The following is an 18,841-nucleotide window of genomic DNA, read 5'->3' as shown; positions in this document are numbered from 1 at the left end:
TTTTTTTTTTTGTAGCTGAGTTTTGCTGTTCCTCACCCAGTTCTGTTAATGTTAATATTACTGTATATATTGTATTTAGAATTTTATTTTGATGCGTTGGAAATGTTCTTATAACGTTTTTGCCAATAAAACCCCTTGAATTGAATAAATTTTTGTGTGCGTTTAATTTTGGAGGGAAAAGGGGACTGCTACGATAAGGTATAATAATTTACAGTATGTGCTGTATATATTTTTCTTGTGCTTCTATGGTCATAATTACTAACATCCTAAAGTTATGTTAAGACACATTCAGATAAATATATACACATGCACAACATGTTAATATCAATGAATGCCAGAAGCTGCTCAGTTTAAGTCAAGAAAAAATGTCAACAGTGAAAAATATACAAGGCAACCAATTGCATTCAACAAAACATTTAATTAAACATTACATCCTGCGAGAGCGTAGATACATTTTCCTTGATATATTTTCCAGAGCAGCAGTGTACATGTGCTTCTTTCATCAAAAATTTTAAGAGCCATGAACATGAGTTATGCAGCTGAAATTCTTCACTGTATTCTAAATAACAACTATTAAAATCACGACTTCAGTTTTTTGGTCAAAAGTCAGTCTCAAATAGTTTCACATGTCAGCCTCTTCAATTTAAAAATAGATTAATAATCTTTCTTTTTGCAATTATACTTTTTATTTGCTGGGATCATCCACATTTATGCTACATATCCTATCATCACAATGCACTGTCTAACAAACGGTCTGTGTAACTTTAATGACTAAATTAACCAAAGAACAACCTTGCAAGATACAAGTTAGCTATGTAAAAAAACATAGTTTAACTAAAGTTAATTGTAATCAGGTGTATTAATACGGTCGCAAACAAGTGTTAATCACTTTAACAACAAATCTAATAACCGACGATAAACGTTGTATGCCAACGAACTTGAAGAAAATTTGAGGTAAATGTAGCCCATCATCACATTATGGTAGCTAGTATTAGTTAAGTGTTTGTTACTTAAGCAGCGATTAAGGGTCTACCTACCTCAGGCTCCAATAAACATTAATAAAGCTGGCAACATAAAATACAACTATTATATAGATTCATGAGAGGTCGGCTAATGCGTTCAAATATCAAAAATACAGTAATTTCGTCAATTTACCAGCGAGCGCACTTCAGAAACATTGAAAATGTGTGGAGTTCAGCGCTGGAACTATCAGTGTTTGGAACTGCTCCACAACACGCGTTACGTCCGCATTCCAAAGTTCCTATGACAGTCCATGGGAGTGTCGCAACTCTGTTTTTCAACGGCTCTGGGATCTACAGTATATAATGTTGCATGAACTTTAACTTTGAAATATTTTAAACCTCGTATTTTCTATAAGATATAGTGCTGAGAAAACACGGAGGAACTTTGTGCTTCGCGAGTTACCCATCGTGTGTTGGTAGAGGCGTGTACCACAGATTGCTTTGCCGATTGAGAAACGTGATTGGTAAACGGTTTGCCAAAATATACCCTGACCTTTCTGGAATATATTTGCTGTTTGCAGAAGAGCAATGAGCTGCCAACACAGTCTCTTATTTCTGTTCCTCTCTGGCTTCATTACTGCAATCACTGGTAAGTTATGGTTTCATTTTGTGTAGATATTGTAAAAACCGTTTTGCAAATCTTAGATTAAACTGGTGCTTTTCGAGTTTGTGAACATCCGCCTTTACTAGAAGACACTTACATAATGTCATATATATAGAGAGAGAGAGAGAGACCAGATGAACATTTAATCTTTGTATTTTACAAATACATAGATTATTTAGATTTATTTAGATCTTCACATTTAAGAAAATAAAATGGTTCTGCCTGAAAATGGTTTTTATAGTAATGTTCATTGGTGAACCTTTTTATTTTTTCGAGGGCACTGACACAAAAACCTTTTGAAACATTTGTCTGACAGAGAATCCATGTCTTAACAGGTTTTTACTGAAAAGTCTTATTTGCTAATTCAATCAAGCACTAATTTGTGGGTTTTAAACATCTAGTTCAAAACTGTAAAAAATACAATTAAAATAAATTCTAGAAATTATAAATTATATGCTGGATAAATAGGTGAACACAGATTTAAAGGCAGATTTGAACTTTAACATTGCACTGTATTTTCAGAACAGTATATATGACTGTTCTGAAAAAAAAAAAAAAATATATATATATATATATATATATATATATATTCCTGTGATGCAAAGCTGAATTTTCTATCTGTCTATCACATGATCATTTATAAATCATTTTAATATTCTGATTTATTATGAGTGTTGGAAACATTTCTGCTGTCTAATATATTTGATGAATGTAAGGTTAAAAAGAACTGCATTTATTAAAAAAATATATATATATCTAATAATATATATTCTAATAATATATTTTCTTTACTATCACTTTTTATCAATTTAACACATCCTTGCTGAATAAAAGTATTGATTTTATTTAAAAAAAGAAAGAAAAAAACTACTGACCAGTATTGTATATTGTTATTACAAAATATTTATATTTTAAAAACATAGCTTCCTTTTTTTTTTTTTACTTTTTATTCATCAAAGTATCCTAAAAAAGTATCACATACATGTTCTGAAAAAATATTGGTCACAACAATGGTTTATTTTTAATTGAATTATTATTATTATTATTATTATTATTTTTTTTTTTATGGTTTTATAATAGTTCTACAAATTTATTCTGATAAAAAGCCTGGTCCCCATTTGTGACATCATTTGTGACACATTATTTCGTGTGTTTGGTGTAATAGAATATATTGACATGCTTCAATGCTCAAAAAACATTTTTTTTTTTTTTAAATACTGTAGGTTATTGTAGGTCCTCTATGCCCCGTTTCTCTCAAAGGTGTAATTTTCTACAAAGTCCTTCCTTGCAACAAGAGCAGTCTGCTCTGATTGGCCAACTGACCCAGTGCATTGTGATTGGACGATCAGTTTTACCATCAGTTCAACAACAAAGAGGAACAGAGTCACGTGACAGACAGTGATTAAGATCATATGTTTGCAGTAACAAGCCACTGACGGTTAAATAGCTGACTCAACCAGTTTAAACATAAAACCATGTCTGCATTTGTGATCGAAGAAACGTCAAATAACAAATGCTACTCTATACTGCTCAAAACTTCAAAAACTTTGAATCATCAGTGGCAAATTCTTTAAATATAAAAAGCGTACATACAGTCTGTGAGTCATAACAGACATCATTGTAATCTATTCTCCCAGAATCAGGAAACAGTCCTCCATAAAATGCGTTTGACACATCTGAATATTTGGGTTCAACTGTTCTGGAACAGTGTTGTTAATACATAACCTCTGATTTCTAGTCTTGTCCTCTTTTGGAAGGACAAAATGTAGTTTCACTTTCACAATGAAACACAGCATCTCCACAACATGGAAGTGCAGCATGCCATGGGTGCCGTACTGATAGGGCAAAGTATCAAAAGTTACATTTAGTCATAAATACCATGTCTTTTTATCAATCTGTCATCCCTGATATGCAATGAAATGCAATACAATACGGGCTATCATTCTTTATTATTTACCAGTCAAATTTGTAACTGAGACAAGATGATAAAAAAGCAGGATTACAATAATGCTGGAAATACATTAATTTTATATATATATATATATATATATATATATATATATATATATATATGTACACAAGCCATCATGCATCTAACCATACAGGTGCACACTTCGCACACTCTGGCGACTCCGCAGTGAGTCATGGACATAGGACAGAGCAAGTGTAAATATATTTCCTATTCTATATTTCCATCTTGTAATGCTGCTTGTTTAGGTATTTATTTTATTTAAATAAATTATGAAATAAATACACTGTCTAATTGTGTCTATACTGGACGCAAGAGTTGTCGTGCCGTGCCCAACTGCGCTTAAAGTCTGTCAACAGTTGATGACACCACAATACATTTGCAAATCATCTGAAAGTAGTGTCAGTACCATAGACTGTAAAAAAATATGGACGTAGTGTCTGTGACGTCACCCATAGACTCCTTAATAGCGGTTAAAGTGTGCAGAGCGGGCCGTCGCCATCTTGGCAGCGCGTCACCGCGCGACTCTCCCGGACAATCGAAAATGGTCAAAAAGGTGGGAGCTGATTGCTGAAGCCACGCCCACTTAGCGCGACAGCATTGTCAGCAGTGGCAATCCACCTGTCACTCAAGTGGCTACGCCCTTAATTATACAGAACTTTAAGGCTTAATATAATTTAAACGGATGAGTTATAAAAAAATTCAAGTGTAATTGTAAGTGAGCCGCACAATAGTAACACTGCTGTAGGTTGCTTTTTGGTGGGTGTGCTTGTGCTGCTGCGGACTTGTTCATATCGTAGGGCGAAACATTTCTCTCGGAAGCATGTCTCTATGGCAAACACGCGGGGGGAGGGTTGAGCCCATTTGGAAATATGGGGTCAGTGTAAACTACACATTCGAGTTAATCAATCAAATTTATTTATCGCCCAGCCCTACGACATAGTGATGTTGTTACGAGTGGTTGACTTAACTTTTATAAAGAATATGTCTTTAAATTTGAGACTTTAGTCTTTGAAACTTCTTTATGCACCTAGAGCTTTTAATACTACAAAGAGAATGGAATATTGAAATTTCATCTAAACTACATTGTGTTGTTTTAAATCAACCGTATCATGGTCAAAAATGGCAGAATAGAATATTTAACTGAGTTCAGCCGTTTTGTCTAAAGTTAATGTCTAATCAGAAATGGGCTTTTAAAAAGAAACCAACCTTTAGAAATCTGAAATAAATGCTGATATAAATGTTTTCTCTTATAGCTGCAGAGACATGTAAAACAGAATTACTCGAGGGAACGTCCTGCACCCTTCAGCTGCCAACAAAATACACTGAGACATCTAATGAGATCAAATGGATCCATCTCTCTAGTGATGCTGTGGTTCACAGGAAAGGTGGGACGATGAGGAAACCCATTCCAGGTCTAACAATGGAAGAAGATGGATCATTAACATTTGAAAGTGTTAGTCTGAAGAACAGCGGCAGATATACATACACTGTTTTTAATGCTGAAGGTACACAGATTGATGCTGGAGAAAAGGAAATTAAGGTTTATGGTAAGATCGCATTATTTAAACCCTTCTGCCATAATAACAAAATAAAACTGTACATTTCTGTTACAGTTTCAGTAGTAGGAAATAACCACCATGTTTCTTTCACAGCAAAGGCTCTTAAACCTACTGTGAAGATCTACTGTGAAAATGGGATCACTACACTCACCTGTGACTTTGGAGACCGAACAGATCTGACTGTATCCTGGTATAAAGAAAACAGTGAACTTTCAGATAAAAAAGACCCAAAACTGCTCTTGACGCCTGCTCAAGCAAAGGAGAATAAAACGTACTCCTGCAGTGTGAGCAATCCTGTCAGCAAAGAGAAAAGTGACAGCATTACAGTATCATGTAAGTCACTTTTTCACATCCTTTCTTCAATGAGTTTGTTTCAGTTTTTTGGATTTCTAACAGCTTCATAACATTTGTTTTTTGTCTTACCGGTCCTACAACTAAAGGCGACCCAGTTCCTCGTACATTATTTGGTTTTGATTTCTGGGTAATGGTGAGCATTTTAGCAGGTTCAGGAGCCCTTCTTCTTCTGCTGCTATGTGTTCTCATCATCTGTGCATGTCGAAGCTGTAGCCAAAGCAAGAAGCACCAAAAAGGTAAGAGATGTCTTCATCACCGTGAGCATTTGCATTTTCAGCAAAAGAGAGACTGATCAAACTATGAAGCTGTCACTGTTCTTATTGAGCTTTAAAAGTTCACACCATAGTCAAAAACGTGTTTAAATGCCAATGTATTAATTTAGCAGATGCTTTTATCCAATGTTAAATTGTAGTAGTAGTATAAAAATATATATCCTTTACCCATATAAATGGGTAAAAGTGTATAGAAAAATAACAATATTATAGAAAATTGATAAATAATTTTTTTAATTATTTCAGAATATTCACATGCAGTTAACAGGAAATGCAAAGCCTTTTACCACAGGTTCCTTTAGTCAATTAGATATTAGTAAACAGCAGGCATGTACTGGCCATCGGGACTACCGGGAGATTCCCGGTGTGCCGCAGTCTGGTTGGGCCGGTACGTTATGTATTTTGTTTTTAAATCATTATTTATCGCAAATTAATTCGTAAGTATATTGTTGTATAGTCCAATACTGGCCTTATGTGTCTCTCTCATGGAGCCGCATGATGCTGATTCGAGATGCGAGACTGACAGTTCTAACCTGTGATGAGCACATGTGACGTGCTCACTGCTCATTGGCCAATCAGAAATCAAGTTCTAGCCTTGAAAAGCAGCCGCTTTACAACTGCAATGAAATTCAATATGGTAAATAATAAAATGTCTAAGCGTAAAGGAGGGGCCGAAAGTAGAGAGAGAGAAAAACGACAAGCACTTGAGGCAGATGCCACCAAATTTGTCAAGATAAATAAATTATTTGCTGGAAGGCAAAAGACTTAAGTGAAGATGTCAGCAGAGCGGGACTTGACTGCTGAGGTGAGACAGAAATGTAATCATACACGTAGACTACTGCATTGTTTTGTTTAAAAAAGTTATGATATTCCAGCTGTAATATGCCACCACTCACTGATCTATTTAAATTAATTTAAAATTCTCAGCTCTCAGGTTCTGTCCATTTTATTACAAAATTCAGACAATACCGTTTTGCATTAGAAAACGTGATGTGACAGATCACTTTAGCGCCTCAGTTCAAGTAAATCGATCATCTGTTACTTTCTGTTTAAAGATACAGTACAACTTACCGAAATGTATATATGCCTCATAAATAATATCGATCAATCAGTCATCAGTCAAAACAGCAGGAAAACCTCAAGAAAGCCATTTAAAAACCATAGCAGGTTAGTTGAGAAAAATAGCCATAAGAAAGGAGTAATTTGCTAAATACTGTATGTGCACTATAGTACATATTTATTATATTTTCACTTGTCATTAAATAATTGTTATTATAATGAAAACTGCATTATATTTATTTATTTATTTTAACTAGTTATTTTTAACCTTTAATAATACCAGCTGATGCTCTATGTCTCTGTTTATTTACAGCATTTATGTGAGATATATTTTTTTAATTTGTAATCAATTGCCAGACAGAAGCCTTATACCTACTGTCGGTCTGTGTCATTAATGTGAACAAAATACAAAGAGAAATAACTCACTGCTCTTGAATAATAGCTTTAACAAGGATATATATATATATATATATATATATATATATATATATATGTGTGTGTGTGTGTGTGTGTGTGTGTGTGTGTGTGTTAAGTGAAATATTTTTTCACTTGATTATGCAATATCTGTACCTGAAAACGGTGCTATTTATGATATTTTTTTCTTATTTTATTACTGACTTCACTTGTCTTCATTAATGTTTTAACTTAATAGTTAGTGTTTATTGTGGTATTGAAATTGGAATTGTGAAATGAGATTGCAGCTTATTTACAAAGAAAACAATAGCAATTTTATTTTTATTAATGTATTTATTTTTGGCAGGGCAAGTACAGTTTTGAACCCTAGCACTGAGCTCTGCATTTGAATATATAAGCCAGTCTACTTCAAGGATTTTTAAAGGCCTTTGATTATGTTAAGAAAAGATAAAAATAAATCACTACACAACGTTCTTTGTGTTAATTACTCTTTTATTTTATTGTAGATCAGTGGTCTTTATAAATCAAGTTTACTGTAGATCAGTGGTCTTAATACTAGCCTGCTATAAGCAGCCAACAGGTCCGAGGTAATTTGTGTAAATAAAAAAAAAAAAAAAAAAAAAAAAACAAGACAAGTGTTATGTTGCAGCACATGAAAAGTTACAGCAGAAATTGTGTAACCTAAGCATTAATATTTCTATTAGAATAATAAGAAGCACATAAATTAAGACCTTTAGATATTTAAAATAAAGCCTGATAAAATAATTTGCATTTTCTTTGTTTATTATTTTGATAGTTTTTTCTTGGTTTTGATAGTAATACATTCTAATCAGTAATTTTACAGATTAATGTATGTATAGACATGTAGTGTGTGTGTGTGTGTGTGTGTGTGTGTGTGTGTGTGTGTGTGTGCGTGCATGTTTACATGCATAGTCGGCTGGTCTGGATGAAGTCCAGGGCTGATTTTTTGTCCCAGTCCAGCCCTGGTAAACAGATATAATCAAGCTCCACTTAACATCCTGTTTACAGATGTAATGTGTTTTTAACAGCAAAAACAACACTAAAACAGTTTTTCTAAGAACCCACACTTTCAAAATTTAATTACAATAATTTTTTCATATTGATTCATTTGCAAATTATTTATAATTTAGTAAATATTATTAAAAAATTAACTGCAGCGTGTGTTATTTGCTATCTTTTAAATTAAATAGTGTTATATTATATATATTATAGTTACTGGATATAGGATTACACCAAGATATTGGCACTGGCCATAAAAAAAAAAAAAAACATTCAGTCGAAATTAAAGGGCTTTTCAGACTGGCAGTTCTTGATTTGGTTGAAAGCTAATAAATAATACAATTGCATGAAAACTGAAAATGGGAAAGCATAATTAATTGGAATTAAATGTAAATTGTGATATGATTTATACTTTTCAGAATGAGATGCTTAAAATAGAAAAGTTGTTAAAAAAGATTATTAAACAAAGACCCATGAACATTTTAATGTCTTCATAAACTATTGAAATATTGGCGATAATGGCAATTGTATGAAAATCTTTTCTGTGATATCTTTCAGATGAGAAGGAGTTCAGACTGAAGAATCTTCAAGCTCCAGCTTCAGGTGTTCATACTTCTATAATCTAAGCTCTGCGGACCCAGATACGGGTCCAAAATCGCCTTAAAAATGTTTATAATTCATTTACATAGCCTTCCTTATATGGTATCAGCCCCTTATATGGGTTTATTTGAAAGCTTAGAGTCTCTAAGAACTGCTTAGAACAGTATTCGTCCCACATGTGAATTTCCACAAATTTATTTTTCACAAAATAGTCAAGTTATTTATCACAAGAAAGCTGTCAGAAATTCTCAGGAATTTGACAGATCAAAGATCTAATTTGATCACAGATCAAATGGTTAGATTATGATCTCTTCTTTCAAACGAGACCATTTTCACATTTCTGCACGCTTCCATTGCTGAGATATATGGCATTTTGTCCAGACACACACCAGGGGAAAAAAAGAGACACATTTTTTGCTCTTACTTTTTACAACTCAGTGCTGCCCAGTGGTATGTAGATTACATCAGATTACATGTCACTAATAGCAATCTTTGAATGTGGCTATGAATATTTGGCATATGGCCAAACATAAAAATTTAATGGATTTAAAGGTTGCACTTTATTTTACAGTAAGTGTACATACATGTACTTATAGTGTACTTACAGTGTATTTATCTAAGAAAGTTTTGGTAATACATGGTAACTACATTGGGTAGGGTTAGGTTTAGGGGTAGGTTCAGGGTTAGTACCTAGTTATTACCTAGTTATTGTAATTACTATAATAAGTACATAATATGTATATGAGGAACAGGACTGTAAAATAAAGTGCTACCAATTTAAACATTTGTTTAATTACACTGTAAATACCTCTGCAGATATTTACAGTCATGTTCCCCATGTACATACTATGTACTTATTATAGTAATTACAATGACTATGTAATAACTAGGTACTAAACCTGAACCTACCCATAAATCTAACCCTTCCCCATGTAGTTACCTTGTATTACCAGAACTTTATTAGATCAAGTACATGTAAGTTCACATGCTGTAAAATAAAGTGCAACCGATATTTGTTATGTCCATATTATGTATAGGAATATTACATAGGTGTTGTTCAATAAAACCATGTAATTATTTGTTTTTTATATTTTATTTGTACCAATTACTTTTGCCTCATCGTTAGTTTATTTAAAAAATCAATACTAAAGTCTGGTTTTCACTTAGATCTATTTGTGTTACTAAAAATATCAGATTACTCAGTTATCAAAATAATCAGTAGATTACTTGATTACCAAAATAATCATTAGTTACAGTCTTAAATTAGTTAAAATATATATTTTTTACTTTTTGCAATTAAAAGACAAATATTTTGTCATTGAAAAACTCTTAAATATTCTATTAAAATATTGTCACGTCTTAGTGAACCAAGTATCTGTATTTTGTCTCATTTCGTGAGCTAAGTGTTTTGTCACACCTCTAGTGTCGATAAGCAGTGATATAGCTCATAATTTTCCAAGTGTATTATATAGCTTTCATTCTTCAGGTCAACCATGGGAAAAAAAAAAATCAGTTTGAATAAGGAAAGCAGACTTTGCCATAGTATCATTTCAAATGTTAAAGTTGCCACAGTCATAGCATGGTTTTCATGTGCAATATCCCTGCTCCCGGAAAAAAGTTCATTCTTAGGAATTTTCTTTTTTTTTTTTTTTTTTGCTTTAACCCCGGAATACAGAATGCACATAAATGTGTCTGAATAAATATGAAATATGGTCCAATATATTTATGCCATTTTGTATATAACAACTTAGAAAAACATAAAAATGAAACCTAATTCAATCAATAATAAACAAAAAAGCTTATGGCACAAACATACAATTTTTCTCCATTGTATGTTTGTATGGTAAACATTTGAATTTGAGCATGTCAAATTTAGGCGAAAATAAACACACACACACACACAGTGCTTTAAGTGGGCCGGCACGCACCGGTACTCAGTACCGCCACTTCCAAATATAGCTCTTGAGCGTACCGCTACCTCTCCGTGCGCCCAGAACGTGCTTTTAGCGTACCGGTACGCCCATTTGGACATCTGTTTTAATAGAGGTTTTAATCTTCTGCCTGCGCTGCCGGTTTTCAGAGCGCCCTTCACAATGCAAGCTTCCTAATTCGTCCCACCGAGAGCAAAATCTTGAGTAGTTATTGTCTGATAAACATTAAAAACTGTCTGCGGAGGTTGAGTCGTCCTGCAACCAGCCCCCGCCGGCTGCTCATTGGCTGCAGCATCTTTTTTCTAAGTTCCAAAAAAAATACCGTAGGCGGCTAGGTACGAATTTAGATATTCATTTATCCAATTAATCTTTATGCACAAAGACAATACGACCCTTTTGTCCCCTTTTTGTTTTAAAGCTTGATGAAGAGAGCGCAAGTTTCTGCAGCTGCGAGGAGGACAGTGATGCACGCGTACAGGAGTGATTGACAGTTCGCGGCACTGTGTAAAAAAAATACTCCGCTACACAATTATTTCGTTATTTTTGTTTAAGCTTATTAGCGTCGTTAGCGTTACAGAAAGGTCTGATTTACGCACTGTTACAACAGTAATTATTATATATATTTTTTTTTTACAATGACATTTGAGTTCATGATTTTAATGTTGTTGTTTCTTGTGGCAGACTAAAGAGTAATGACAGACGGTTGATCTTTGAATAAAAATGTGTTAAGTTAAGGTTTGAAATTAATTATCTTGTATTATCTTTTATTATTGGCTACGAAGTCTAATATCATAAATTATTCCCTTAATTTTCTTTTTTACATTTTTTTTTTTTCAGACAGAGAGGCCAAAGAGCCTCTTTATTAATAGATGCAGTGTGAATTATCCATGGGATTATGTTATTCATAAATGGTTATAGTTTTTAAAGTTTTGTGTATTGAGTCTTACCGTGAAAAGGAATTTTAATAGTACAAAGGATGTTGATAACCACAGTGATCAAAGAAATGACAATTGCAATGACAAGACTTCTGTTGAAATCTAATGAAGAGGGGAAAAAACACGTCATACTTATAAAACAAATCCAGTCCTGTAATATGCATTATTATTAGATTATGAAATAACATTCTGGATTACTGAATTTTGCCGTAATCTAGAAAAAACACAAAACATATGTATGCAGTAAATCTGTAGTACATAGACTGAATCACTGGTCGCTTTAAGTTTTCTGGATCTCCTTGTTTTTTTCAACTATGATGAACTCTCCTTTCAGTTGTAGCTTTAAGCCCTTCAGTGTTTCTCCAGCTGAATACTTCCAGATGATCGTTTCATTGTACTCGCATATTACACAGAGGAATGTATTGAAATATATTAATAGAAAGTTGACTGACAGGAAAAGGTGTGGAAGAAATGGTGCACAAGGGACAGGGATGACCACAGCCTTGAGACGATTGTCAGGAAAAGCTGATTCAGGAACGTGGGAGAGCTTCACAGGGAGTTGACTGAAGACAGAGTCAGCACATTAATTGTCACGACACTCAGACGTCTTCAGGAAAAGGGCTACAGCTGTCACATTCCTAGAACCAAGTCACTCCTGATCCAGAGAATAATGTCTGAAGCATTTCACCTGGAGTAAGGAGAAAAAGAACTGGACTGTTGCTCAGTGGTCCACAGTCCTCTTTTCAGATGAACGTAAATTTAGCATTTCATTTGGAAATCAACATCTGGAGTCTGGAGGAAGAATCCAAAGCCAAGTGTGAAGTTTCTGAAGTCAGATATGATTTGGGTGCTGTGATGTCTGCTGGTGTTGCCCCATTGTGTTTTATCAAGTCCAGAATCAATGCAACCATCTACCATGAGATTTTTGGGAGCACTTCTATCTTCCATCTGCTGACAAGCTTTATGGAGATGCTGATTTCCTCTTCCAGCAGGAAGTTAGCACCTCCCCAATGTGCCAAAACCACTTCCAAGTAGTTTGCTGACCATGATACTACTGTGCTTGATTGGCCAGCCAACTCACCTGACCTGGATCTCACAGAGAATCTATGGGCTATTGTGAAGAGGAAGATGAGTAACACATGACAAACAAAACAGAGGAGCTGAAGTCCGCTATCAAAGCAACCTGAGCTTCAATAACGCCTCAGCAGTGCCACAGACTGATCACCTTCATGCCACGCCACACTGAAGCCCCAACCAAGTATTGAGTGCATAAATAAAACTACTTTGGATTTTAATTTGTCTTTTTCTTTAAAAGTTTCCTACTTTTTATTTTTCTAAGCTGTAAGTCACCATCAGAATTAAAACTAAAAACTCTTATAAACAAAAATATTTCAGTCTGTGTGCAATGAAAGTTTTTTTTTTTTTTTTTTTTTTTAAATTAAAAAAAAAAAAAACTTTTCCATGACATTCACATTTTTTGAGCTGCACCTGTATGTGATCACTATGGTTACTGCTACAGTCACAATTGAGGCAGCTACCAGCTCCTCGTAGGACCCCGGGGTCAGGAGTCATAGCAATACACACACAGAGAACGTAAACGTCAGTGGCAGAACCATCGTCATGTGTTTGACAACAGAACAGCGTGTAGTAAGAAGGTGGGTACAAAGTAATGGTTAGATTATTATTGTGCTTCAGCCTGCGCCTGCCCTGACCTGATTCTTTAGGCAAGGCAAGGCCTATATACAGTAGCATATTTCATACACAATGGTAATTCAAAGTGCTTTACATAAAAGAAAGTAAAATAATCATGAATTTAACAAAATTATTTAAAAATTGACTTATTTAAAATGAATTTTAAAACAGTTGGACACAGAAGATGATTTTACATAACAAAAACAGTGAAAATAGAGTGCAATCAGTTTGGACATCACACAGTGCTCATTCAATAAATTCACATCTGAACGGATGAGTTTTGAGTCTAGATTTAAATGTGACTAGAGTTTTAGCACATCCGATCTCTTCTGGAAGCTGATTCCAACTGCGGGCGGCATAAAAGCAGATTCCCATTGTTTTGTGTGAACCCTTGGTATTTCTAACCGACTCGATCCTAGTGATCTGTGTGCTCTGTTAGGTTTATGTTCAGTGAACATATCTGCAATATATTTCAGTCCTAGATCATTGACTTATAAACAAGTAAAAGTACTTTAAAATCAATCCTAAATATAACTGGAAGCCAGTGTAAGGACCTGAGGACTGGCGTGATATGGTCAGATTTTCTGGTTCTAGTCAGAATCCTGGCAGCAGTGTTCTGGATGAGCTGCAGTTGTCTAATGGTCTTTTTCTCCAAGTCTTGGCTGGATCTAATTCTTGCAATGTTTTTTAAAGGTCCCATTCTTCGTGATCCCATGTTTTAAACTTTAGTTAGTGTGTAATGTTCTTGTTAGACTATAAATAATATCTGTAAAATTCTAAAGCTCAAAGTTCAATGCCAAGCGAGATATTTTATTTAACAGAATTCGCCTACAAAAAACGTCCTGTTTGGACTACATCCCTCTAGTTCCTGCAGTAATGACTTCACTAAAACAGTTAAACTAACCTCCGCCCACATGAATTCACAAAAAAGGGGGGCGTGGTCTTGTTGCGCTCCGACGGAGAAGGACAGTTTTAACAGTTTTTGTAACTTATTACACAAAGGGCAACGCTGTTTAGCTTTGTTAACTAGATGTTAGGGCTCTGCAAAAAAAAATCGAATGCGATTTTCATGTCCATATCGTCTGTAAAAACGCTCCTGTGATTATAAGTACATAAATACATGCGCTAATCTGGTGTCGAATGATAACACAGGAACCACTGACCCAATCAGAACTCGTTACGTATTTCTGAAGGAGGGACTTTATAGAACAAGGAAGTCATCAGGCCGTTTTTATGAAAGTGAAAACAGCGGTATACAGATAGTGTGAAAAATACTGTGTTTTTATGGTAAGAGAGAAAGTAATTCATACCCTTCCACCATAATAACAAAATAATTTATTGTAGTTTCAGTAGTATGAAATAACCACCATGTTTCTTCTCTGATGATAAACAAAAAAGATGTTGTTACTCTCGCTTGTGACTTTGGAGACCATATATAGATCTGACTGTATCCTGGTATAAAGAAGACAATAATGAAAACAACCCAGAACTGCTCTTGACATCTGCTCAAGTACAGGAGAATAAACCGTACTCCTGCAGGGTGAGCAATCCTGTCAGCAAAAAGCAAAGTGACAGGAGAAGAGTATCACGTAAATTGTTCTTATTTCATGTGCTTCTCACTCCGCCAGACCCCTGCTCTCTCACACACAATCCTGCCAGGAGCTTTGTGAAGAGCAGAGTAGTGTTTTCAGAATAGTGGTTTTCATCTTGCCACTTTCTTGGTAAAGAAAACATCTTTACTCAAATTAATCAAAATGGATTTATTGCATTTATTAAAGCCAAACTCTTCACACACACACACACACACACACACACACACACACATATATATATATATATATATATATATATATATATATATATATATATATATATATGTGTATATATACACTTACAGAAAGTCAAATATATAGGTGAGACAAGTTTAACGTTTAACATTTGCATTCAACAAATTCATAGTGGAAAAAGATTATTTAGATTATTAAAATGTCCTTCACACTAAGAGAAAATGGTGCTGACTGAAAATGTAAAGGTTTTTTTGTTGTTGTTTTTCTTACATAAATTTTTTAGCTGTCTGACAGAGAATCCATATATCAGTTGGTTTTACCTGAACAGTCGTATTTGCTAATTCAATCAAGCACTCATTTGTTGGTTTTAAACATCTAGTTCAAAACTGTCTCAAATTAAAATTTATATTTATAGAATTTATATAATGGATAAGTAGGTGAACACAGATTTAAAGGCAGATTTGACCTTAAACATGCTACTGTATTTTCAGAAAAGTTGTTTTATTTTATTTTTTAGGTCGCACTCTTCTGCTTTAGCTGATAGGAGGCTCATTTAGCAGCAGCAGAAGAATTCATCTGGTTAAGAGTTGTTCAACCACTGAAATAATTTTAGAGACATTATGGTAAGGTAAAAAAAACTACATTGTGTTGCTTTTGTCACGGAGACGAACCCCATGATTAAGGCCTGCATATGGATCCCAAGTTGAGTTCTGGTTCATTACAGAAGACTTCGCCAACATGAGATCCAGTGGCTTATGAGGGTCTTCATACCACCATGGCGGCCCAAGCCAGTCAGATCGCTGCTAACCAGTTTCAGCTGAATAGACTGACGTCTATCACCGAGGAACTCGTCATAGCCATTCAGAGTCTCCATACCGCTCCCGCGGCCACACCAACGCCGGAAGCGTCCGCCATTGCCAACGCTGCAGGGACGCCGTCCCAGGTTAATCCCCGTCTCGCTTTCCCGGAGAGATACAACGGTGACGCCAGCAAGTGTAAGGGATTTCTATTACAATGCTCACTGTTTGTTGAACCCTATACGACTGATACTGGGAAGATCGCCTTTGTTTGTTCACTACTGACTGAGAAAGCACTGGAATGGATCACTGCTGTATGGGGCTCCGACGGATCTGCATTCACCTCCTTTCAGGATTTCCTACAACAGTTCAGGGCAGTATTCGATCATCCTAAGGAGGGAAAGGGAGCTGGAGATCGCTTATTGGAGTTATCGCAAGGCAGAATGACGGCGGCTGATTATGCCCTATGATTTCGCACTCTGGCGGCACAAACTAACTGGGTGAGCGACACGTTAAAAGTACTCTTCCGCAAGGGTCTGAATTATGATCTTCAAGCTGAGCTAGCATGCAGAGACGAGGGCAGAGATCTTAATAGCTTCATCGAACTGACCATCTCCATTGACAATCTGCAACGTGCCCGACGATCCAGTTCTCGTCGCACTGATCACCCAGTCTTCTTGCCGTCTCATGTACCTACTGAGCCCATGCAGATCAACACGTACCACCTGTCTATGGAGAAGCGAGATCGACATATCTCTAACAGGCTATGCATGTATTGTGGATTACCTGGCCATCAACGTAACAACTGCCCCACTCGTGCATCTACCTCCTCACAACGCTCGGTGAGTACTCCTCTCACTTCCATGTGTGATACCCAGTGTGTAAGCATTCCCGTTGAGTTATGGATAAACGACAAACAAGTTATTACCTCTGCTTTTCTCGATTCTGGGGCTGCTGGCAATTTCATTTCTGAGGAGTTCGCTAAGAGGTATAACATTCAACTGATTCCATGCTCTACCTCTCTCTCAGTGGAGACAATAGATGGTCGACCAGTGGGTTCTGGATCCATGACTCACCTCACTCACAAAATCTTGAGGATGGCTGGTTTACTTCACAAGGAGAGGATTCAATTCTACATTCTCCCCACATCTCACACACCTGTGATTCCTGGATTACCCTGGCTACGTCTGCATAACCCCCAGATTTTCTGGAGAGAGGGTCAAGTTGTGAAGTGGAGCAATTATTGTCAACAGAACTGTCTTTCTCTGGTCAAACCCATTCCTGTCTGTTCCGTGTCACTCGCTCCAGCACAAGAGTCCATTCCTCTGCCAGAGGAATATGCTGATCTTATGGAGGCCTTCAGTAAGGAACAAGCCAACACCTTACCTCCTCACCATAAATATGACTGTGCCATTGATCTTCTGCCAGGGCATTCTCCCCCAAAGGGTCGCATCTTCCCATTGTCTCAACCTGAGTCCGAAGCCATGAAGGATTATATCAAGGAAGAACTCCAGAAGGGTTTCATCAGACCATCCACATCCCCTGCTTCGTCCGGGTTCTTCTTCGTGAAAAAGAAGGATGGTGGTCTTTGTCCTTGCATTGATTATCGTGGACTAAACGAGATACCCACTTCCGTTGGTTTCTTCAGCCCTCGAACAGCTTCGCACTGCCCAGTACTACACCAAACTGGATCTGAGGTGCACATACAATCTCATTCGCATTAGGGAGGGAGATGAATGGAGGACCGCCTTCTCCACCACCACTGGACACTATGAATATCTTGTGATGCCGTTCGGACTGGTCAATAGTCCATCTGTGTTTCAGTCATTCATCAACGAGGTCTTCAGAGACATGCTGAACAAATTTGTGATCGTGTATATTGACGACATCCTAATCTATTCCAACACACTCCCTGAACATGTACAACACGTCCGATCAGTTTTTCAACGCTTCGTCCTGTACCATGTTATATGCCAAGGCTGAGAAATGCGAATTCCACACGACTTCCACCACATTCTTGGGGTACATAATCAGTCCCGGAGGGGTGGCCATGGACGAGAAGGTCAAAGCCGTTCTTAACTGGCCTGAAGCCGCAACTCTCAAGGAATTGCAGCGATTTCTAGGATCCACGCACCCGTTTACAGTACTGACAGATCATAAGAACCTGGAATACTTACGCACCGCAAACCGCCTCAACACTCGCCAAGCTAGATGGTCACTGTTCTTCACCCGATTCGACTTTTCTGTAACTTATCGACCTGGCTCCAAGAACACCAAGGCGGATGCTCTGTCACGTCAATTCGAGGAGGATGACAGTCCAATAGATCCAGAACCCATTTTTCCCTTTCATGTAGTAGTTTCTCCCCATTCAAAGGGACATTATGACTCTGCTGCAACAATACAGGGAGCAGAACGAAACCCCAGTGGCCTGTCCAGTCGGCAGAATCTTCGTCCCTGAATATCTTCGTGATCAGGTCATCAGTCAAGTTCACTGCCATCCATCATCTGGTCATCCAGGCATCACAGCCACCATTAATTAGCTGGATAACTGCTTCAGGTGGGAATCACTACACAAGGACACAGCCAACTACAAACAACAGTGCAACAACTGTACCATCAACAAATCATCCAAACAATCTCCCGCTGGCCTCCTTCAACCACTTCCCATTCCACAACGACCCTGGTCTCACATTGCCATAGACTTCATTACCGATCTTCCCAATTTACAAGGCCACACTACCATACTTACCATTATTGATCGATTCTCCAAAGCCTGCAGACTCATTCCATTACCCAAACTACCCACAGCTCTCCAGACTGCAG

At 36.4% G+C, this 18,841-nt stretch overlaps 1 protein-coding gene across 1 annotated transcript; it reads left to right on the top strand.

Moving 5' to 3' along the window:
* Window positions 1–1,250: 1,250 nt before the first annotated feature.
* On the top strand, window positions 1,251–10,127 carry LOC113100119 (uncharacterized). Its single transcript, XM_026264987.1, has 5 exons — window positions 1,251–1,611; window positions 4,852–5,145; window positions 5,251–5,490; window positions 5,598–5,747; window positions 8,835–10,127. Exons 1-5 carry the CDS (start codon window positions 1,551–1,553, stop codon window positions 8,900–8,902), a joined length of 813 nt encoding a protein of 270 aa, XP_026120772.1. The 5' UTR covers window positions 1,251–1,550; the 3' UTR covers window positions 8,903–10,127.
* Window positions 10,128–18,841: the final 8,714 nt, after the last annotated feature.

Source organism: Carassius auratus, unplaced genomic scaffold (assembly GCF_003368295.1).
Source record: "Carassius auratus strain Wakin unplaced genomic scaffold, ASM336829v1 scaf_tig00217186, whole genome shotgun sequence".
Lineage (NCBI taxonomy): Eukaryota > Metazoa > Chordata > Actinopteri > Cypriniformes > Cyprinidae > Carassius > Carassius auratus.
The sequence above is the reverse complement of the archived record's forward strand: the minus strand, read 5'-3'. Positions and strand labels throughout refer to the sequence as shown.